Source organism: Frieseomelitta varia, unplaced genomic scaffold (assembly GCF_011392965.1).
Source record: "Frieseomelitta varia isolate USP_RPSP 00005682 unplaced genomic scaffold, Fvar_1.2 scaffold_875, whole genome shotgun sequence".
In the NCBI taxonomy this organism is placed as follows: Eukaryota; Metazoa; Arthropoda; class Insecta; order Hymenoptera; family Apidae; genus Frieseomelitta; species Frieseomelitta varia.
The window spans coordinates 379,422-403,695 of NW_025110673.1; the positions used below are offsets into that span (position 1 = coordinate 379,422).

The window sequence follows — 24,274 nt, forward strand, 5'->3', positions numbered from 1 at the left end:
ACGTAGTTATAATAATCTCCTAATATTTTAATTAATTTGTTAATATTAAATAACGCTTTTATTCATATATATATATATATATTTTTTATAAATTACACAAATTAATATAAAGAGAAACATAGCAAGGTTATGTCATAAATTGCATAAAAATAATATGAGGTAGTATAATTTATTAATGTACAATTTGAACATTACACTATTATTATACAACTGGCATTGTTTGGTTACAAACATAGTTTCAGTTATAAATATCATATTGACACAAAAAAATATTGGCCTTTCCTATGTATAACGTGTAACTCTTTTTAAATAAGACCCTAATAATATAACTTATATTTACTAAAATACATATAATCTGTGATGAGATAATATTATGCAATTTAACATTAAATATTCATGGCATAACATGAAATAAGCACAATGCTCCTAGTCTATGTGATTCTATTTTACATAAGTCTTCTCAAAATCAATATAGATTCAAAATTAACGGAGGCAGTGTATTACAGCAGTTGTAAATTCCGTTGTAGAACTTTGTCCACCTAAATCTTTTGTTAATACTTTTCCATCATTTAGAACACGATTTAATGCATCTCTGATTTGTTCACTATAACGTTTTAAATTCACATGACGTAAAAGTTTTACGGCACACAAAAGCATAGCTGTAGGATTCGCAACGTTTTTACCAACAGCTTCTGAATATGTATGTCTTGCACCCTATATAATAAACTAATTTCTTAATATCTCATATAAAAAATTTGATTGTTTGTATATACTATTATAGTTATGATCTTACCGGTTCAAAGACAACACATTCAGGGCTATAACTAGCACCTGCAACTACTCCAGCACCACCAACCAGTCCAGATGCCAGATTATCCAAAATGTTACCATATAAATTTGGTAATACCATAACATCAAACTGATGTGGATTAGATACCATTTGCATTGTACAATTATCCACAATCATTGTTTCAAATGTAATTCTGAAGTTGCATTAAAGTGTGTTTATTTTAAGTACTAATAAGAATTTATAAAATGAAAGATATTTATAATTACCTAGGATACATTTTAGCAATTTCTTGACATGATTTTAAGAAAAGACCATCACCAAGTTTCATGATGTTAGCTTTGTGAACGCAAGTGACTTTTTTACGATTATGTTTCACTGCATAATCAAATGCAAACTTTGCAATTCTTTGACTTTTAGTTGCAGTTACTATTTTTAAACATTCCACTACACCCTTTACGGATTCATGTTCCAATGCAGAATATTCTCCTTCTGTTTGTTCTCTAATAATAACACAATCTACATTCTTATGGCGGCATTTAACACCAGGTAAAGACTTTACATGTACAACATTTGAATATAAATCTAAACTTTTACGTAGTTTCATATTTAATGTTTGAAGTTCTCCAGTTGAAGAATGATCTGGTGTTGCTAAAATACCCTGTAAAACATGATTGTTATTCAAATTTATATCTTTGATATTATTAATTACTAACATTTTAATAGAAAGATTAAATATAAAATTACCTTTAAGCATACTCGATTTCTCGCAATACTATTGGATACTTGTTCAAGAGGTGCACTCAGAGTTGGATTTACTTCTGAAAGAAAATAAGGTTCAAAATCAACCGGTACATTTGCAGCTTTGAAAACATTCTGGACAGAAACTACTAATTCTGGTCCTACACCATCTCCTGGTATAAGGGTACATTTTACTTTTCCTTCTTGTTCAACTGTCTAAAAGAAAATATAGTTTATATCATTCATGTGATAAATGCCTCTGAAGGGTAATTTGATACATACAGATTCTTGTAGACGTACTGTTCCTACATGCAAAGATCTGACAGCTCCTATTTGAGCAGTCTGTAAATTATATTTTATGTTGTAAGTGATAAAAGCTATAAACAAAGTTCAAGAAAAAAAAAAATAATTTAATGATGCAAACAAAATTTTTTCACTGTATATAATTAAGCTATAAATATTTTACTGAAAGCTATATTTATAACAATATAGACGTGAACGTAATGATTAAATAACACGATTATTGAAATCAATCATTTAATCCATTTTATTTATTGAATTTCGAACATTTATTTAACTTTATATTTTTTATTTGCAGGGTATTTACTCAATCATTGGAATAGCATTTACGATTAAAAAATATTTTCTCGCATCTTTGAGAGAAGTATTGCAATGCCCTTGCAATAGTTATTGGCAACTAATTGAATTGATAAATGAATGAACAATATTCGATGATATTCTGATATGATTATAATTTATTAAATGTTATTGCTCTCGCGAAAGAATTTCAATTTTTTATTTTATTCAAACGCTCACATTACCTGTGAAAATACTTTGCAGAGGTTTCTCGTGAGTAAAGCCATTTTCTACGAATGGACTTTAGGTGTCTATCCCACCCCCTTGCATTCATGTACCAGTAATGTATCAAATTTAGAAATTATTAGGGAAATTTAACGAAAAGAAATAAAAAGTATAAATTTTTCTTTAATTATACTGCATAAGAAAATTGCCGAAAAATACAATTTATGTATTGTATTTTTCATTGAAAATATTGATATTTAAACAATTTATGAATGGTGCCCAAGTAGTACGATGCATATGTGTACGATCCTGCCATTTGAAATCGGTTTGCTTCGCGTTTTTTCGGAGTAGATTGAGTATATATAATAAATGACTATTAAACTTTGTTAGTGAACAATGTTACCAGTAATTTCAAATAATTCGTTCTAATTCATTCGTATTTTATTATATACAGCAATATACTTTAGTATATGTTTTATTCAGTAATATATTAATGGGATTATTAACCAATGTATTATACTCGAATTTTTTGTGTGAATTGTATAAAAAGATAAATAAGTATGAATACTCTATCTTCACTGTAGCTCAATGTTTCGCGCCTAAAATGTCTGTGTAGTTACGTTGGTTGTATCTGATCTCTCCTGCAATTGGAAATGTCGAATATGATAACCTGTTTCACTCTTTCATAAAATTATATAAGATTTGTTTGTCGAAATGTACTTATGAAATTTTTCAATCAAATTGAAATTTTATAAGTATATATAATAAAATTCTGGTGGATTTCATTATGATATGTTTACCGACATGATTTTGCGTAATGTAGGAACAAGCATAAAAAAGAACCAGAGATAAATCATATAATCTATTTTTATAATATACATTTTTATAACTTATAATTAATAGAATTTGACAGACGAACATATAAAAATGACTGAAGAACAGTTGCGTGAGTGTTATAAACATTTATTAGACATATATTTCTAATTTGGAACTCTTATCTATAAGAAATTTGATTTTGATATATATTTCTAACTCATTGAATTTTCTTTTTTGTTCCTTTAATTTTATTATATTAATAATAAAATTAAATGGGAATAGCAATATATGATATATTAATTAATTATAAATTATAATAATGAATTTTGTTTTGAATTTTGTAATTCAATTGTAATTGTAGTTTGAATTTTATAATGAAAATATTAACTTTTAAAACACGCAATACTGTGTAATATGTTTTAGCAACAGAGATAACTAAACATAGTTTTCGTCAAAAAGTATGGGATTACTTGATGAAAAATGACTTAGTCAATTTTCCTCTTACTGTATACAATCGCATACCAAATTTCAAAGGTGCTGCTGAAGCAGCACAGCGCTTGACAGAGTTGGAAGTCTTCAAGCAGGCAAAAGTGATAAAGATAAATCCAGACAAACCCCAAGAACCTGTAAGATTCTTAGCATTAGAAGCCAATATGGAAATATTAGTTCCAATTCCCAGACTAAGATCTGGTTTGTTTCTTCATGTTACACCAGTTGCTGGTTCTTCAAAAAATGAACTGAGAACATTATCAAAAATTCATGGCTTGACAGAAGCTGGTAAACCACTTGGTATAGATTCCAAAATAAAGGTATGTTAAAATAAGGTATAATAAATTTTATTTATTACTATGATTTACTATTATTTAGATTATTGTATTAACATTATTCTTATTTATTCTCAGATAGATCTTGTAGTACTAGGATCTGTATGCGTCAGTCCTGATGGATATAGACTCGGTAAAGGTAAAGGATTTGCAGATTTAGAATTTGCTATGATGATGAGGATGGGTGCAGTCACACAAGATACTATAGTTGTCACAACTGTGCATGACTGTCAAATTTTTGATAGTCTTCCACCTCAAATATTTAAAGAATATGATGTACCTGTTGATATAATTGTTACACCTACTCAAACAATAATAGTAAATCCAAAATTAAAGAAGCCTGGTTGTATTATGTGGCATATGCTTAGTGAAAGAAGAATCAAATCTATGCCTGTACTACAGCAGTTAAGAGAAGTGGATGAAAAGTATGCATTAAAATATATAATCGTTGTTATATATTTCTGTACAGATAGTTGTGCTTTTTCTAGAGAAGGCAAGATACTAAATAGTTGTGCTTTTTCTAGAGAAGGCAAAGTAGTAACTTTGAAAGAAGAGGATTCAGATATAGAAACACAAAAAACTTATCGTTCTAATTATGTAAAAAATAAGAAACGTTTCAAGACAAAAAAGATTGTTTCAAATGATAATAATATTGGCGAAGAAGAAGAGAAACAAGTAAAAACACGTTTTCTTAAAAAACGTACATTTAATAAGGTCAATTCAAGAGACAATAATGTATTTTCCAATGTTGCAGAGGTAAGAAATATTACAATAATGTCTATGTATAAAATATACACATATACATTTATTCTAATATTCTAGGAGAAAATGGAAAGAAATGATAAGAATATACAGCAACGTCGCAAAAATCTAAAACTAAAGTCTAAATCTCAGGTTGAATTTTCCTTAAAATTATCAAATATTTCATCTGGTGCTAGAATACGTGATTTGAAAAACGCTTTGTTAGAGCGTGGTATTAAACCAAATGAAATAACTTGGTTAGGACATCGAGGTATTTGTTATCTTCACTTCAATAAATTGAGAAAAAATAATGATTTACCAGACAAACCGATACAAGTTGATTCAATAATGGCAAATTTGCAACAGCTATGTATTGGAGTGGAATCTACCGAAAATATTAACGTGCGTGACTTCATAATAGTAGAACCTGCTAAACCAATATCTAGAATCGAAGTCACAGACATGACTTCGGTTTAAAAAACAGTTAAATTTTAGAAAATGCACAATGATTTGGAATAATATGTATTATTCTAAATAATTGTACAATATCTGTTAGTATTCGACGCATATTTTGTAAATGTGCTTGTCGATGTTTGCTAACTTTGTAAATTGATGGTTGTAAATTGATGGTTTATAAAAATCAAAGTATATAAAACTTTATAGATAATTTACAATGTATTTTATATAAACAATAAGAGAAAAATAATTATATATGTTATATATAACAAATTAAGTATATATAATAATCAGTCATTGAGATATTTAATTTAGATCAATTTATTTTTGATAATTTATATGGGACAAAAACTCATATGAAAATTAATAGTTCGGAAATTATGCCAGATTTATGTTGAAATCAATGTTTATACAAATATCGTTTCATCAATAAGCTATGATATTAATAATTAATAATTCGAATAACGTTTACTGTGATTATGTAAAAGATATTTAATACTAAGGATAATGAATTTAAATGTTTTTTTGCAAAATATATCACATGAAGATACTCATGTAAGATCTAGCATTTGATAACGCTTATCTGACTGACAATGATATGTTAGCTATTTTATAAATAACACACGGAGCATGTGAAAATGAAATTAATATTTTCTGTTTATTAGATACTCTATTTTTCTGAAAGCATATTTTCATTGAGAGCAGATATAGATATGCAATTTTCATACCGTTGTACTTTATAGGCACATGATTTGCCAAAAATCGGATATAAATAAAGAGAGATATCTAACAATAATATGAGTATGGTAGCCAAAATAATGGCAATACCTTTGTGATATTAATAAATATGATTAATTATTTTTAGAACAAAAATATAGGTAGTTATTATTTTTACCAGCTAGTAGTTATTATTAATTTCTTCATTATTAATGCTTTCATAGAAATTATTAATATGCGAATGTATGGAGAAAGAAATAGAAATATTTATATAATTATCTCAATTGTACAACATTAAAAATCTGCTAGTCAAATTTTTCTGTGAAGTTCATAACACTGGATAATAAATTAATTAAATTTTTTTAAAATTTCATTTTTCTTTTCATTTGTTCTTTCTTCTCAAATCTACTCTATCGACTAAGATAGAAATAAATAAATAGAAAATATAAACTTGTAATCTTGTTCATTCACGTTTGTGAAGACTATACAGAAGTTTCATTTTATTAATCAATTGAAAAAAAAAGAGAAATCTGCCTATATAAAAATCGATAAAAATTTGCACTTTCGAATTAAATTTATCTTCGCCAATGTTTGTTTTGCAGTTTTCTCTCAATCTCGTCTTGATAACATATACTCTTATCTTTATACTTACTATCATTATGTTTTCCGTAGTAGTATATCGAGTAAACGTAATTTTTTGTGTTAATCTTTCCTTATCGTTATTTTGCTATAAACATTTTTTAAGATTTTTTTTCCCACTGTAAACCAAGAATACGAATCGTCTTTTTTTCATCTATTTTTTCATACTACATATATAGTTTCTTTGATCGTTAATTAAATCATTAATTAATCAAAGAGTTCTTTTATTGAAAAAGAAAATAAGAAAAATTAAACTGTATTATTTTACTCTCTTTATCTTGTCGTGAATTGGCGCCACTATTATCGATTATTTGACACTCCTTCTTTAGGTGATTGCGTTCTAGTTTAATATTAGATGTCCATTTAGAATTCTTTTTGTTAAATAGCAATTACAAACAGTGTCGAGAATTTCATGGCGTAATGCATACTATCTTTCTCTCTTGTCTATTCATTCTTCAAATATTCATCTTGTACGATGATAGATCGTGGACCAAAAAAGGAATCTGATCTGATTTGAAAGGAACACATTGTAAAATCAACAAGCCATACAGAGAAAACACAGGGATGGATAATATTGGAGTCGTTCGATTAATCTTTAATTACTTTTTAATTTTTCACGTTACAACGTATATTCTTTCTTAATGACTATATTTATAAAATTACATTATTCTTGGTGTTCGGTTGATTATTAGAGGAATGATTGTTGATCTGTTAATAACAAGACTCGAGGTATATGCGAAATGGTGGCAGGTATGTATTATCGGTCAAGAATATGAATCGAAGATATGAGAAACGATGCGATCCTTACAAAGTTAATCGTAATTTACTAAAGAATTCGATCGAAACGATTCTTGTTTTTATATTTCTACAATCTTATGAGTTTAATTTTAACATTACAAAATTTATCGGATCTGAGACTACACGAACTTCCGTAATTTTCTAAAAGGGAAGTTAAGCAACTATAATACATACCAACTATGTATTAAAGTGAGGAGCGAATTGTAGGTTGTTCCGGATACTTCTTGGTACCGTGTACTCGCTTGAATTTTCTGAAGAAAGGCGAGTTCGAGGAAGAAGAAAGGAGCGTGCTATCTTCTTTTCCTCCATTAAGTTTTCGATTTGGTAAAATGCTCTTTAAAAGGCTTCACTTTGGTCGGGGAGTGTTCCTTTTTTTCTCGTTCTTTACAAAAATAAACGATACGCTTTCCCTTAAAAGGGATCAAGAAACGGCGTGAGATCAATCGCTTGAGGTACGAGTTAATTTCTTTTCTTCTTTGAAAAATTATTCGTAGAGAATCATTATCTAGAAATTTACGTTCACAAAAATTTCTTTGTGATTTTTTAAAAATATTTCATATTATCTTTGTCAATCTCTCACAAAACTGAAAAAAAGAGAAGGTGAAAGTATCTCAAATTTTCCGTGATCTTACTCTCACTGAATTCACGATTATCACATTATCTTCTAACAGCCATTGGACTGAAGAAATCTATCATTCGAAAGACAAGATCAATTTACTACGATCGTGAACGAACTTTTTAAATAAGTACTTCGATACTCTACGAATTGGGGATTGAACTTCAATGACGATCACTGTTAAGAATGTTCTTGCTGAGAATAACGCGTCAACGTCCATCTTTCGTGCACAAGAAATTGTTCGGGAGAAATTTACGATGTGGAAGGCTCGGGACTTGCGTCGATGTAGTCGATATCCGACGAAGTTACAGTGCTAGCGCGCCTTCCTTGCCTCGGGGATGCGCTTATGCGCGTTTTCACGCTGGTTGTAGAGACGCTCAGCCGATTTCCTGTTCGCTGTACCGGCTGTTGTTTCGTTCTGCAATTATCATGTCAAAATCGCTCTTCAAACAGTTAGAAATACAAAAAAATTGCGAAATAGAAATTACAAATAATTACAAATACTGAATGATAGCACCCACATGAAGGACATTGTCGAGTAAAAGAAATCTTTTAGACTTCAAAGCTACGACTTTTGTAATTTTGGAAACAAAAGAGAAAACGCTTTTCTATCGAGAATTCGAAGGATATCGGCCGAACGATCCGTGCTTTGTATGCCGGAGAGCTCAATTCTTGTTGCAGTTGGCTGTGCTCCAAATGTATCGCGAGTTTGAAACTTCCAAGGAGCGTTTATAACTTTTTCTCGGTGTGGAATTTATAGTCTGGTATCTATAGACAGATGTATAGGCTTCCTTCGGATCGATGGATTTCCTTTTGTTACCACTTCAAAGATGTAAAGATCGCTGGAAAGCATCGATCGTTTATTCAGTAACTTTGTACGAGAATCGAGCTCCCAGTGGCTAATTCAAAATTTACCATTCTCCCCGCGGATTGGTAGCAAAATCATTCTGATAGAACTCGAGTCTATAAGACAAAGACCACGTCGGTGAATTGAGGTCTCACTAGCGATAAAACATTCCGACGAATTATTCGCTATTAATTATCCTTACTGTATTACGAAAGAACGTGGAAAAGCAACAGGACATATTCGTTGAAATTAAATATTTTAACCTCTTCGCTCTCTTTCCATTCCACTTAATTTCGTACTTCTTTCAATTTCAATTGATAAATGAAAATTCGTTGTAATTCATTTCTTCCTCCTTCTTCTTTTCCTTTTTCTTTGCCGCGCAACGAAAAATCCGTCTGCAATTATCTTTCTCCACGGCTTGCATGAACCATCATCTTTAATCACAAAACCCCATTTACCTCGCTTATTAAATTCCCTCTTAGCTACCTCAGAATTACCTCTATCCTTCGTCTCTCACGAAAGAGAAAGAGAGAGAGAGAGAGAGAGAGAGAGAGACAGAGTAAAAAGAAATGACGGAGCGGTAATTAGACGAGCAGTTTAACTCACTTCAGCCTTTCCTCGGCACCCTTCATGGCAGTGTTCAAATCCTCTTCCCACTGTTTCTCCTTTTTTTCCCTTTCCTGTCTCTCCATTTCGCGTTCACGGTTGTACACTCGGTATTCTGGGATGAATGCTAATCTTCTGAGATCGACACTCGGTCCTGCGGCGCCTTCCACGAGTCCAACCGCCGTGTCCTCAGGGGGATGATCGACTTTCAGAGATCTGCGCACGACAACGCCGGAAATCAAGCACTCTATTTCTCTTTGTTAAATGGAAAATCACCGATGGAAAATCGCCGATAGTAAGGATGATATCGCTCGGTGTTTTATGTGGAGATATCTGAATAAGATATATATCTAAATGAATATTCCTCGAGCAACGATGCACACGAATTACGATTGTAATTATAACTGGATGGCAGAGATTATAGAACGAAATAGGAATGGGTTTAAGGCGTAAAATGACGAATATTATATGAGAGATTAAGTTTACGGAGGATCACTAGATTTGAAGCTTTGATTTCTCTAAGCTTCTTCTTTCTAAACTAATTTTTCCTATTTTCCTAGTTTTTTGTTCTCTTATTCTCTCTATTTCCTTTTGCCTTTTCTATTTTCGTTCGATCTTTATATAATTCTCTAATTTAATAATCAATTATTTACTATTTTGATAGAGAAATCGAACGGCTTCCAATAAGAAAGGTGAATGTTGGAACAGAGCAAGAGGCTCAGATCGATATCCTTGACGTTAATTTCCTTTCAGCAAGAGGCAAGATCGTGCGATATCGACTAGATATCTAGCAATTAACTCTATATTCCCTACAATCCGCTTACCTTTGCTTCGCTAGACGTTTTTTCTTTTTGTGCAGCGGCTTCGTCTCGATGATCATTTCTTCTAGCTCGAATGTCGGATCGCAGTTCAGGTGATCTTTCGGCGGCGTGAATGGCGGTTTTATCTGCTTGTTCAACACTTTGTCAAAGTCGAGTTCTCTCATAGCGTTCACTTGCTTTAGTTCCTTGAGCGTTGATATCCGGGTGCCCGGTGACACGGTTAGCAATTTGTCCAAGAGCTCGCAGATCGTAGAACTCCAGCCAGAGGGTGTCGGTCTTTCTTTCTGAAGAACGTTCCTTTCGTTTCAACGAAATATATGTACTCGAGGACTGAGAAGCTTTGAAGATTAAGGAGTAGATCAACGTCAGTCGTTCAAAAATGCTATTCACGCAAATTTGTATTTTTGAGAATATAATTAAGATAATAGGACTTCGATAAAAAGATTGTACCAAACTGTCTATTAAGACTATTATAATCTTGCATTTAAAATTTTTTTAATAAATACATAAGACAATTATTAGATGAAAAGTTCCAATTTCTTGAGGATAAGCAATCTAAAGTCAAATTTATATACTTAAAAAGATTGAACTTTTTAATTAATAATTACCTACAAAAATATTTGCAAACTTCATCTATATTTTTGGACGGTTGATCTTACTCCCTTAACGTAGAAAAGAATAACGTTCAAAGATTTTTTTTCCTTTCAAACATTTTGAAGCTTGCAATATCGGTGTATTGTATTTGCTTTTGAAAGTATACCAATAGTTTCAATATTTTTAATCCTGCAATAGTCCTCTTTTCGGAGGACTATCTTGCGGCGTATTAAAAGGGACGAATAAAACGAAATATGTGTAGATTTTAAAGGAAAAAAAAAAAAAAAAAGAAACAGGTTACCATGAAGATGTATTAAAGAATGGATCGTAAAAGACATGCAGCAGCATTCTTCAGGAGAGAATGTATGAGAAGATTTTATCCACAATTTTACCCGAAGGATCTGTAAAGCCTCTCTATGCGTCGTAGTGGAGCAGAGAGGGTAAGGACGTTCTCCAGCAAGAGTTTCCCAAGCAAGAATTCCCAGACTCCACCAGTCCACGGCGAAACCGTAACCAAGAACACCGTATTCCTCGCAAGAACACATGTAAATTTCCGGAGCTGTGTCAGAATAATATTCCAAGAGGTATTTGATGTAATACAGGGATAACGAAAGAAAAAGGCCTACTTAGGCATTACTTACGCTTCCTTATACATGTATATACAAGTACGTAAATCTTTTCAAATATTTCATATCATTGACATTTTTCATTATGAATGACATAGACCAACTAAATCCCTCTTCCGAAATAGTAAGCAAAGAAAGACAATAATTTAATTTAGTTTAACTAACCGCTGTATTATTACAGTTATTTTCAAACCAAGTAATACTTTTCTAACAATAACAAATATCTGCTATTTTCAAACCAAGTAATACTTTTCTAACAATAAAAAATATCTGCTATTTGAACAAAATACATATTATTGGTATACAAACGATTTCTCGTTTCATGCTTGAAGTTTTCTTAAAAACTTGCTTTCCGTGAAATGAGAGTAAAATTAAAATATAAAAATTGAAGATTTGCCAGCGGAGTGATTTGTGATTTTATATTAGTCAATCTTTGGTTACATTCGTCAAAACACGATATTATTGTCGGTAGTTGCCTAATTGTATCTAAAATCATTCAATTATTGATTATCAAAGCACGAAACGAATTATTCCCCGTTGTAGTTTACGCTCAATTAATTCTAGCGGCTCAAGCAGAGTACATATACTCGTAAAATTAATTCATACCTATGTACGGTTTTGTTCCTGACATCGACGTAGCCAATTCTCCGTCCTCCAGTACTGTCGCGATGTTGAAATCCGTCACGTGCGCGTGTCCTGTGCAGAACAGTAAGCTTATAATCGCACGGTTTACATTCACGTTGGTTCACGTTTAGAATAGCCACGTGGCTCGATCACTTTCGTCGTCCTTCTTTTCCCGATTCGATTTTATTATCCTCCTTTTATTCCTTCAAATTATGCTAGGAATAATAGCACGAATTTGATTAATCGTCAGTTGGTGAACGTCGACGATCATCACCTGTCACACGACGTGAACGATGCCATATGCATGATTTCGATTAATTTCGAGGGTCGAATATCCTGGATCCTTTACGACGAGAACCCTCTGCGTGAAATTTTCATGTTACCCGAATGTTTCACCAGAATACCGAGAAGAAGTTTCAGGGCAAATGAGTAGAAAATATCGATCAAGGTGTGTGCTGACCAGAGTTGAGAGGTCTGTTTAAACACTGGCAGGATACGAATGATATCAGGTCAATGTAGATGAATTTTTACTTCCTTCTTTTATTCTTTTCTCTCCCTTTCTTTGCTTTTCTTTCCCAAGTTCCGCGTTAATTTAATCTTTTCTTACCATTCCTTCTCTTTTACTGCTTTTCCTTCCTATTTTTTCTCATTTTCCTCTGCCTTTCTAATTTAACATTTTTTCTCTTTTCTTCTTTCAATTATTAACACAGACGTTTGTAAGATTTTCTCGAAAATTACTCGTACACATATCTAGTATGTATTTTATCTGTTTATTCTCGAACTTGAATTTGGGAGAATTTTCGTTTGTCAAATCTGTCGTACTGCTCGACGAAAATAACTCGAGGATTATCTTTCCTATCTCGATATTCTGATCACTCGGCTCCATTACAATCAAGTATTAAGTTTCACAGAGTTAAAAAGATCGGTGAAACAAACAGAAAGATTGTCGATAGAACAACGTGGATAAATTTCGCGAACGAATAAAATAACAGTCTTCCGATCGAATTAACTCTGACTTCTGTTCCTTCGCAATTTACAAGGAATTTTTAAAAGCCTGACCGATGAAAGGGTTGAAAATAGTGTATATCGCACGCGACACGTACACTATGATGTTTCCATGAACGATAGAGATGGAAATAGCGGGCGAGATGAAACGCGAGGGTAGTCGACACGCGGCCCTGCCAATTTTAAATAATGCAGAAGCAATTTCGAAGCACAAACAGCTGTCGGGTAAATGCAGCAGGAAATTAGGGTTACCCTTCTTTGGTTAGTATCAGGGTCCTTGGACGAGTTGTTTTTACTGAGAAGCCATCGAACGGTTCATTTCTCTGACGTTATCTGTCTCTCTTGTTACTTCAGCCCTTTGACTCTACAGCATCGTGTAACTTGAAAATTACGGATATTGCCGAACTTTGAAAATATTTATTGCTTCGTTATTGTATTGTATTGCTTCGTGTGATTTCATCGGTACACCATTTGAAAAGTGATCAAATGATTTATTTGTAACAATCATTAGCTCATAGATTAATTAATTAATTCATAAACTGTAGCAAGTGGCTAATCTTTTGCCAAGAAGCGAATAAAATAAAAATAAATTTGTTTCGTTCAAGTTACGCCATTTCGATTCTAAAATCACGCGACTTCTTTCGAAATTCTTTTACAGAATTTTCCGCTTGTCACTTCGCAATGAAAGTGTATTAAAGTAGATTATGAAGCGGATTCTCCTTTTATCTAAAAGCACCTTTACGTTGACCGTTTCTCGCGTGTAAAAATTTGAAAAAAAAAACTGCGTGCCCCGGAGTCGAAGGAATCCCACAATTCACACGTGGCCGTGTAATGAAAGAGAAAATTCTCCCCGACGGGCATGGAAATTCTCCCGTCGTAAAATTGAATTTCATTTAACTGAATCACCTTTCGAACTTTTATCGCAGAGCGCGTACGTAGTACCTAAGCTTTTGCAATGATTCGTGAAACAGAGGCTTTTTCACGGCGGTTCTGTCAAAGGGTGAAAGGTAATGTAAAATTTCCAGAGCGCGTGACCTCGGCGATCGAATGGAAAGTGTAAAATTATTTATGGGCTGAGTCAGTCCTGTTCGTTGTCGCGACTAATGGACAGAGAGTACGAGAAAGAAAGAGAGGAAAATGACCGGATCTGCGGACTACTACGTCACCGGAATATAATGCGGTTCTCTATTGTAACCGTTCTTTGACCTTTGATGAGCCAACCACAAGTGGTTCTCCATTGTCCGTACCTTTCTTAGTAACCCTTTCTCGGAATGAAGTTTGATTGAGAAACGTATGCCAAATGAACGTTTATTTATTATTACAGGATCCTGTAGGACTGTTTCGATGTCGATTGTATTAATGTAACACAGAGGTGCTTTTTCGTTGTCCACAAAACAAGGGAATTAATTTTTGAAGAGTAGCGAAACCACGATGGCGAAATATTTCGTCACATCCAGTTAAGAGGTTGATAATCTAGAAGTTGTTAATCGAAGGAGGAAAACATCTGTGGAAAACACGAAAAATTTTTCGTACAACGGCAAAAATAACGAAGACATGTAACATCTTACTTTGAGATGTTTAAAGTTTCGATTAGCACCAGAAAATTAATATTATCAGAACGACGATTTTAATTGGCGGTCTTTATTTTCGTAAAGTTAGACGAGCAAATTTATGTTATTTAATTTGTCGTCCATGAAATTGAACATCATTACGCACTTCTTCCTGACTTTATTAGGATCTTTCAACTCGTTTCCCTTTTGTGAACTAGTTCTTGAACTTCAATCTTCGAGTTCCATTCGACTCGTTAAAGTTTCGTCTGTTTCTTTGTCATTTTTCAAGAGGAAGTAGCTGACGGTTTAATAAAAACATCAATTTTTGATGGGGGATCACGTGTCCGTATTCGATTCGCGAACTTTGTGCAAGGAACTCTCATCAAACTTAGAAACTGTGCCATACTCGTCGAAGTAAGACAACAGAGGCTTAATGAGGAGAATGTTTCAAACTTATTATTCCTAACAAATATTTAATATTCTTCTTCTCGTTATTATTGTTAACGAGAATTAAAAATCCTAATTCGAAACGTTTATGCCAATTCATCTCGAAACTACAAGTCCCCTGATTACAAAGAAATTTATTATTTATTATCATTATTTATTAAGTGCAGAGAAAGTAAGATCTTTCTTGTTTCAAATTAAAATTTCATCCAATATATATATATATCGAAACACAATTTCAAACCATCAAGAATAAACTATTTGTTGAATTGAATCGCGAATATCATCATGCAGCGTTGTACAGGTAAATGCTATTGATTTCTAGGCCACGAGTCTGTGGCACATCGGTCGATGACGAAATATCAGAACGAAATGGAGGATGGTTCTTTCATTCAGTGTGAAATACGGATTTATATTTCCATTGAAATCATCGTATGAAAGGGAAGACGTTTGTTGCAATCAAGGAACTGTTCGAGTCGAGCTAAGTTGCTTTGTGGTTTATCTGTACAGTTTCTGAGAGAAAACCGTACAATCTGTACGCTTTAATCATCGTCAACGTCAATTTTAAGCGCAAATATCATTTCACGTTTGAACGGATAATTTTCAACATTTAATCCGACCATTTTTCTTCAATAATAAATCGCCATTTTTATCGCGAGCAAAGGTTTTACAAAGATTTCGTGCTCATGGATATTGGCTGCACTTGGAACTTTATTATTGGTCCAATAGGATTATTGCTAAGAACAAAATGTGTTGTTTCGACTCATCTTTCGTATACATACATCCACGTTCTAAGACAAATATCATATGTATGTATTTATTTCGAAACTCGAAAAATTAAATAACATATATTTTAGAGTATAAATAATTCGTAAAATCCATACAACTTAAAAATTTTATCATCAGAGATTCTAATATTAAAAATGAAAAATATTTTAAGATCTCTGAACCAAATGATAAAATTTTGTGACGATCAATTTACAGATTTTACAGTCTCTCAGTCATATACGGTACCGTGTATACGAAACTTTTTAGTCTAGATTTTTCCCTAGACAACAGAAAATTTTTAACATAACTCAAATATTTTTCTCCTTTCCTATCGATCTTCATTTTTTCCATCGCTGTGTAATATTAAATATTATCGAGAAACCGTTCGCTGAAAATCTGATCGACCAGCTGCGAAATCATCATCGATGAAGAAATTCAACGTTCGCGAATTTATTTTAATCGAGTCTGTCGGTTGTTCGATTGGTCTGCTTGTCCGTGGAAACGTGGAAACGCAGAGACCAAACGTAAACGGTTCGGTTGATATGCAAACGAAGCAGATGTGCTCTTGTCTGCGATGTTCGACTTGATTTACAGAATTTCGAATACCGTCCATCAACGTTGCACGTAACTCGACGTCGAGTTTATATATATATTCAACGAACATGCAGCGCTAAATGTCGCTAATTAAAAAAGGATCGGCGCCCCTTTCCAAGCGCGTCAAACCCTCTTAATTTAAATCCGACGTTCTTCCCTTTCTTTCAACGCTTCTAGGCTACGTGTTCTCTACATTTTTCTGCCAGAAATCACCTGGTGCATCTGCACCCGCTTTCATCCGCATTTTGTCCTCGTTCGCTTCGCTTTCATTCATACGAAATGTAACTCGTAACGCGTTCGAGAGAGAAAACACGGCCTTAAGATGAATTCATGGAACCGTGTATTTCAGCTACATAAGCTTTTCAGGTTATCGTGCTTTAGAATGGATTTGCGAATTATACGTCGAATTATACGTATACCGGACCTCGTACGAAACGAATGTTCAACAGAAATTTCCATACGCTGTTCCTTGCACCGAGCGCACGTCTTTATCCGAGACTGTTCGTCGATGTTCGCTCTCGAGAAGTTTTATGAATTAAATGCAGCGTGAATTTTGGTAATACGCCGCTTGGACGTATTCGCTCGCGTAAAATATGTTCGTTATAGCTGGAAATTCGATACGAAAAATGAGAAACGAATACAAAAGTTTATGCAAACCGAAATCTTGTCTGACCTTGTTTCGCAGTTATATCCTCTTTATCTCTGAAAAAACGTGCGAGACGAACGTGGTGGATATTCGTGTATCGACGTTTTTTGTCGTAAAAAGTGGCAATCGTACGTAAATTAGGTAGATTTAACTCTAGAATGAACTATAGAGGCGATTTCGTGAATTTGTCACGCTGTGTGGTTTCATAAATTTGTGGCATAGTTTATGGAATAACAGAAAGCGACAAGTATATTTTCATTATTTTCATAAGCTTGACGAGTTCGTGTGACGTGCCCCAGTGACAATAAAACACCATGTATAGTACACGTAGAACACGTTTCTAAGGATATTGGACACCTCGGCGAACGATAAAGTCATTCGGGTAGACGATCATCTAATTATTTCGAGCAGCAAATTACATTGCTCGACGGGCCATTTTCTACGATGTTAATATATAAACTTCGCTCGGCGTCGATATTATTTATCCCTGTGTTTTTAACTTTCTCACTATCGAGTTTCATGCTACTTTTCCTCTCTTCTTTACACCGGCTATTATTTCACTTTTTCTCTTCCCAACGGTGTTTCTAGTAGCGCTATACTTTTTATTAGCGTATCTTAAGAAAACTTGCACGTGCCGGAGCTTTACTTTGCCGAGCAAAAGTAAAACAACAAGAAACAAAGGAACAAAAGGAACAACGGAGTTGCAAAGCGAGACGAAGATTCACTGCTGTAAAGTCTCGTTCAGAGTGGAAATAAAGAATCCCAATGATTTCTCGAGTATAACTAACTTCGCCGATCGTAAGATTTTAACGAGCGTGAGAGAACTTCTTAAATTAATTTCGAAACCTTTAATTCCGACGAATGTCCCTGTACTGTTCATTAGTTACATAGAGAGACAATGAAAATGCAAAGATACGAAGATACGGTACACTACCGTAAAGTTTCGTTCAAACTATAGCCAGATTACCCGAATTCAAATTCCTCGAATTAGACGCCTAACTTCATTAATACGGTCATAAAGTTAAATTATTTTCAGGATTCTAATTTCATTTGGTGCTTCTCATTACTTGTACTTATTTCTCGTTATGTTACTTTCATAAGTTCCAATTCTTGAACCTCTGTTTCTCATTGTTTAATCTTCGCGACCAAATACTCCGCGCCAGTCGTGAGTTACATTCTAAATTCTTTAGTCTCCTCAGTACGGCGTGTTCCACGTTTCACGGTAATTCCTTGTCGGTTAATATTTCGTGGAATAAACCAGTAGAAAGCCTGTTGACCGCGATTTAAGTACGTATCAGGGAATTTGCAGCGAGAGTAATGCATTTATAGTTCACAGGAGTGGAACCAGCATAACGTAATTCGTATTATCTCGGAAATGTGCTCTGGTCGCGGGCGTGGCTGTTGTTTTAATAACTTCTGCGCCAGCCGATAGCTCGATAGTTTCAGTATTTCGCGTAATTTACAATAATCGATGTCCACTATTGACTTAACCAAGCAGAAAACGGACTTTTGTGTAGCTGAAATTCGTTAAACCCGATGGTAATTTACTGATTACAGTTCCAATAACTGCATCCTGTATGTTGCTCTTACACACATACACACACACACACACACTAGAGAGAGAGAGAGAGAGAGCTCACATATACCTTGCAATTTTATTAAAAAAAAAAAAAAAAAAGAAGAAGAAGAGAAAAAAGAGATGAAAAACGTTGATAGTTTGGAGTGGTCTTAATTCGTTGATCCAGACAGAATTAACGTGCTCTGTAAAATTTCCATTAAAAGCGACCGACCTTTTGTTAAATTCGATTCGGGCTTTCCCCCGAATTTTAAAATTGTTCGTCGTTAAAAGGGGATTAAACCGTAGAAACGGTGTCCCACCAATTTCGTCCTACCAAATTGCCGTGATTTTCGCGAAGAAGGAAGGGGAGCACCATCGACAAGCTTCTCCTCTCAAGAATCGTTACACGACGCTTGCAAAACGATTAGGTCCCCATTGTTCCCTGTTTTCAACATTTCCCCCCGGCATTACGGGAGATTTCCTTTCTTCGAGAGATTTCGGAACGAATTCCTGAATTATTTCGCGCAGCCACTAGAGAGAGACGGAATCGAGATCGTCGGCGTCGATCGTTCGAGGTCGATGCAAAAGGAACGCGAGCGTCTGGCTGAATCTTTTATGGCAAATGGCTGCCACGTACCTTCTTCGTCCAACAAAATGTTATCGGGCTTGATGTCACGGTGTACGATTTTGTGACTCTGCAGGTAATCGAGGGCCAAAGCAATCTCGGCAACGAAAAGCACTATGCTTTCCTCGGAGAACACCACCTCCTGTTGGATGTGATATCTCAGATCGCCGCCAAGCAGTAAATCGGAGACCATGAACAGATCTTCCTCGTCTGGAACGAACAAGTTCCCTTTTTCATTTTCGCTCAAAATATTGAAAAAGAAATATATATTAGAATATTCGTAAAAATAAAAATATTAGAATTATGACTCTCGCTTTTTAGATATAATGTTTAAGCATATGCAAAGGACTGAATTTTGAACGTGCTCTAAATTTTGCAATCCAATAATAAGGTAATGCTTCCAACAGTTTTGAAAAGTAAAAATATTGTTATTACAATTTTCATTCTTAGATATAATTAATTAAATATAAGTATAATATAATTAATTAAATATATATATAAGAATAATACATATTTTCGACAATTCACAAAAGGAGAGAAACATTCAAGAGAGAGAAAGAGTGGAAGATTCGCGTAAATTCTCTTTTATTTCTCGGCGTCGCGTAGCTCTATTTTATCCCCTCAGCCGTTATACAATTTCCCAATTTCACGGTTAACAGTGGGAGCAAGCGAAACAAGTGTAAAACGAGGGGGGCAAACCAACGAAGAAAGATCGTCGATCGAGTTAGTTCGCCTAATGCCCTTAGCGCCGTTCGTCATGGGAAAATCGATATTAACGAGACGAGAGGATGGTAGAACGTTGGGCTTCGTTCGTGGTATTTGAGAGGTGCCGGCGCGATTAGCTTACCTTGGAAGCTGAACCACAGGTTCACCAAACATGGGTGTTCCAGCTGCGACAGGATCTCCACTTCACGCGCGACGTTCTTCAGCGCGCCACGCACCGCGCACTCACCCTTGTGAACGTACTTCATCGCGTACATGTTTCCGGTACGGTCCCGTTTCTGCACTATGCACACCTATTAAGAAATAATTAATTGCTCGTTACTGGATGAGCGGTGAATTACGAGGCCGCCTCCAGGCAATTGTTGCTCGATTATAAAGCCCGTGTGTGTACCGGAACGATGGTGGACGCTTGCAGCGAAAAGAACGTTGACATGATTCGAGATTAACAGAGAATGGATATTGTTCAATCGATAATGGATTGTCGTCGAACTACGGAGTTTCTGTTATTGGGATTGATCGAGGTCAATGAATGGGAAAGAATAGCGGAAGAATAGAGACGTTTTCTGACGGCGTGACTTAAGAATTGATAGCGAATTGCTGGAGTTACATAGATACATAGATACTGATTCAGATCAAATCAATCGAAATGTATAGAAAATGATGATGATGTTAGAGTGCACAATTTTTTAAATTTATCTCAAAATTTATCACTATTTGTAAATAGCGTGAATGAATTTGTGAAAGTAAGTCACTTGTTTCTTGAGCATTAAATATTAATCGCACGCTTATGAACGATCTGAGAGGCTCAATTCATTGTGATACGAATTGAATGTAAAATCTCTGGTAGGTAGACAAAAGAGTAGACATAATCAAATTTTGGTAAAAATAACAGCTAATGTTAGACTATGAATTTCAATGTAAATTGTAAAAATGTTTTTAAAAAATAGGGATTATTATATTAATTTATATAATATATATGTTGTTATAAATATTATTACATTTTATATATTTTCATATATTTCGAGGTACAATGGAATGTAATATGTGCACTTCAAAATTCAACAAGTATTTGTCCGTCAGTCAAAGAAATACATTGTGAACACGTGATGGATAAATTACGGGAAGGAGAAACGTTCATGTATCCTTAGAATAGAATTCTATTTGTTCGAATCCGTCGGGAACGGTTAACTCGTGTAACGCAAGTTCGCCGATTGTCGCCATTATCATAATTTCTCATCCAGATGATAGAAATTTGTATGAGTGGAACCGACAGAAGTTCATTTACATAAACGAGAATATGCTCGAACAAATAGAATTCAGATAAATGGAGCTTCATGTTATAATTGAAATGGATATAAGTTCTTGACGATATGAATAATACTGTTGTCTCGTATCATCAGAGATCTGTATTTTTCCAGAGAGACCGAAATCGAATCATGTTTCAGAAAATGGACGATGTATCGTTCTCAATTTATACGTGAGCGTAAAAATTTTAAAACACACGTTCGAGTCGAAAAATTCTCGCTCTGGAAGAATTCAACACGAAAAATTTCAACGCGAGTATTGATATTTAAACGCTTGAATATCAAATAATGCATGTTGAATGATTTAATATCATTCTCGATAATCCGTGCATTAACTCCATTATTCAAAGGGATTACCGACTCCCATGGAAAACTGGACTTTCGCGATTCGAATGAAAAGGAACAAACGCGCAATAACTGGAGAGATCGGTTTTGAACGTTTGCAGTTAATGGAATACACATTTATTAAAGAATAAATAGTTCGTGTTTTTTACGTGTGTTTATTTATACGTAGTATAGTATAGAAATCACGGAAAGAATTTCGAAACGTTGCGACCAAGATTACAGGGATTCATTTCATTTACACGTACGTGCAAACACACGTGGTGTTTGCATACACGCGAAGTAGGGACGCCTAATGCTAACAGAAGGACGTTTATCTCTCGTACCTTTCCGAAGCTTCCTTTCCCGATGGCTCGGAGGATTTGAAAGTGATCGAAGTTCACTGAAACGAGAAACGACGTAGAATTAACAACAGAAGATCGTTTTTCTCAGCTTTGGGAAGAAAGAGCAGACAAAACGATTTCCGCGAAATCCCGTTTCACGGCGTAGAACCGGCAAATAATCGAAGGTTTATAACGTAGGATTGCGGCACAAAGCCACGATGTTATCCCCAAAGGAGCAATTAAATGAAAAGTTGCTTAGACCGCACGCCAGAACTGGCGGTAGTTGTGTAAACTAGATGATGCAACGGCAAAGTTTAGTAGTAATAGAGAAGTTTATCGTTGTTGTTATCCCCCTCCTCCTGAAATCGTTTCAATCGTATGTTGTAAATTTGAACGACTTCCAATCTTCCGCGTCGCGAATATGCCAACGATCACGCAAATAGGCTGTCAACGTTTGATGTGTCAGATGTAATTATCGTGTGCCGCTTCGTGACACGGTAAAATGATTTCCTCAATTTCTGCTAATCAAGTCTACAGAGACAGTCGCCTTTGAAAATTCGTTTCGAGCGAGATTTCAAAGGTGATCCGTTAAGGAATTGATGTTGAGAGGCAGCCGGTAGTTTTAATTGAATCCCAACGCAGCTGGTTCACGTTAAACTAGCAAATCCGACAAAACTTTTTAAATATCTCTAATTAAAGACAAAGACAGTTCCCAGGCGAAGTTGTCCTATATTCTGTATTTGCGATACGCTTACTTTCTACTCGTGGTAGTGTTTATTGCGAATATTAAATTCAAGAAAGAAAACGATTTCTCCGAACCTTGTCAATACGTAAAGTACAATGAAATCTTTGAAATCAAAACTTGACAAAATGAATTCTACAGATATAATAGTATTTCAATGTATTCCCAAGCTTTTCTAAATTTATAAATCAATAAATCGATAATAAGATTTTGACAATAATTGAAACTTATACTATAGATTCACGAATGTGTTCGAGCATCTATTCTGGACGAGCTTTTACGTTATTACGCGTGTTATATGAAATTTCTATATTCATTTCTATATTCATGTCAGATTTGATTCAAGCTTGATCAATGTATTGTAACTCTAATAATACTAATGAAATGTTTCTTTTATGAACGCGTAACACGCGAATAATGTATTGATAAAAAGTTCCAATAAATGTTCGAATATTTCGTTTATTCACGCTGAAATTAAACGATAAACGCACGTTCGACAGAGAAAGGGGACTCACCTTCTTCGCCAGGAGTAGGCTCGTTCCTCGTTGACTGGTTGGCACCCATTTTTGCCTCTCAATGGATCTCGATACGTGACGCGAGTGCCGGTGGCCGGTGTAACATGTAACCGAGTAGTACTTTGATCGAGTCGAGGAAAGACATCCACTTGGAATTCTCATGCTTCCACTTGCTTATGGCTCGGTTATTCATTCGATCGAGTATCTTCCTTTTTTCCTTTAGCGTCGATTTCGCGTCATTGACCCAGCCACTTAATCCTGTTTCTTCCTCTTCATATTTTCTCGTGTCTTCTTGCTATTAGATCTCTAGCCCGAAGGTTTCGTTTCTTTCTGTCAAGATTCCCCCTCCGTTGCTCTTAACGTCACTTTTTTTCCTTCCACGGCCTTTTATCCCCTTTCACCCAGAGTTATTTACCTTTTTCCAGCAGCGTCACGCTTTTTTCCACCTCGATCGCTCTCTGTTCTTCCCCGCCCTCTCTATTCCCACGCTGTCGTCTTTTCTTCAATCTCGTCGGTTACAGACATCGCTGCTCGATCCTTTCAACGCCACTCTCCGAACGCCACTTCTTATCCCGTTACCTGTCGCCTCTTTCGATTCGTCGTCGCCTTTCGCCCAATTTCGTCGAGACACCTTTAGACACCTCCGTGAAACTTCGCCGCAGTTTCCTCGACTTTCCTCGCTTCTCGACCTCACGCAATGTCAAAATACGTCTTTGGACTCTTTTTTCTTTTGTTCCTAATCTCCTCTACTTTCCAGAGAATTTCGGGAGAAATCGATCTAGACGACACGCGCTGCCGCGTTAATTGCTGCCGCGCCGATTCGCGGATTAATTAACGACGACCTCGCGTTAATTCGCGGGATAACAAGCGGCCGGAAGCGCGATAGCCGGTTCCACGGTTGATGGCCGATGATTCATGGGACGGTGACCTGTGAACCAAGCAGAAATCCATCGTTCGGTAAAGATTCCGGTAAAGAAGCCGGTTAATCGGCCAAGTAATCGGCAATTTGCTCGTGGCTCATGGGCTGGAAATGGAGAGCTGGTCGTTCCCCGATGAAACCATATAAAATGGAAAATCGCTC

The 24,274-nt window shown here is 34.9% G+C and overlaps 3 protein-coding genes across 8 annotated transcripts in view; 1 reads left to right on the plus strand and 2 right to left on the minus strand.

The window, feature by feature from the left end:
* Positions 1-155: 155 nt before the first annotated feature.
* LOC122536891 (isocitrate dehydrogenase [NAD] subunit beta, mitochondrial) lies at positions 156-2,469 on the minus strand. The gene is made up of 6 exons (XM_043669664.1): positions 2,350-2,469; positions 1,811-1,870; positions 1,535-1,744; positions 1,057-1,448; positions 794-983; positions 156-714 (listed from the first exon to the last, which is right to left on the minus strand). Exons 1-6 carry the CDS (start codon positions 2,389-2,391, stop codon positions 484-486), a joined length of 1,125 nt encoding a protein of 374 aa, XP_043525599.1. The 5' UTR covers positions 2,392-2,469; the 3' UTR covers positions 156-483.
* Positions 2,470-2,632: 163 nt separating this feature from the next.
* Positions 2,633-5,436, plus strand: LOC122536853 (methenyltetrahydrofolate synthase domain-containing protein). Of its 2 annotated transcripts, none has more exons than XM_043669577.1 (5): positions 2,633-3,275; positions 3,569-3,954; positions 4,048-4,394; positions 4,458-4,725; positions 4,792-5,436. In XM_043669577.1, exons 1-5 carry the CDS (start codon positions 3,257-3,259, stop codon positions 5,185-5,187), a joined length of 1,416 nt encoding a protein of 471 aa, XP_043525512.1. In that variant the 5' UTR covers positions 2,633-3,256; the 3' UTR covers positions 5,188-5,436. The 2 variants fall into 2 exon arrangements, with proteins under 2 accessions (XP_043525512.1, XP_043525513.1); XM_043669578.1 differs by having other exon boundaries at positions 2,764-3,275; positions 4,494-4,725; positions 4,792-5,434.
* Positions 5,437-7,110: 1,674 nt separating this feature from the next.
* LOC122536852 (serine/threonine-protein kinase 32A) overlaps positions 7,111-24,274 on the minus strand; it is a 42,163-nt gene continuing 24,999 nt past the window's right edge. For 2 of the 5 annotated variants that reach the window (XM_043669575.1, XM_043669572.1), the window contains exons 2-9: positions 23,194-24,121; positions 20,092-20,260; positions 19,257-19,454; positions 12,037-12,126; positions 11,197-11,363; positions 10,214-10,494; positions 9,390-9,605; positions 7,111-8,354 (exon numbers count right to left, since the gene is read on the minus strand). In XM_043669575.1, the coding sequence (XP_043525510.1) occupies positions 8,189-8,354; positions 9,390-9,605; positions 10,214-10,494; positions 11,197-11,363; positions 12,037-12,126; positions 19,257-19,454; positions 20,092-20,260; positions 23,194-23,355 (1,449 nt within the window). In that variant the 5' untranslated portion in view covers positions 23,356-24,121 and the 3' untranslated portion in view covers positions 7,111-8,188. Of the gene's footprint in view, positions 8,355-9,046; positions 9,218-9,389; positions 9,606-10,213; positions 10,495-11,196; positions 11,364-12,036; positions 12,127-19,256; positions 19,455-20,091; positions 20,261-21,939; positions 21,996-23,193; positions 24,122-24,274 lie in introns of those variants that run through there. The other 3 variants (XM_043669573.1, XM_043669576.1, XR_006308497.1) reach the window with 3 other exon arrangements.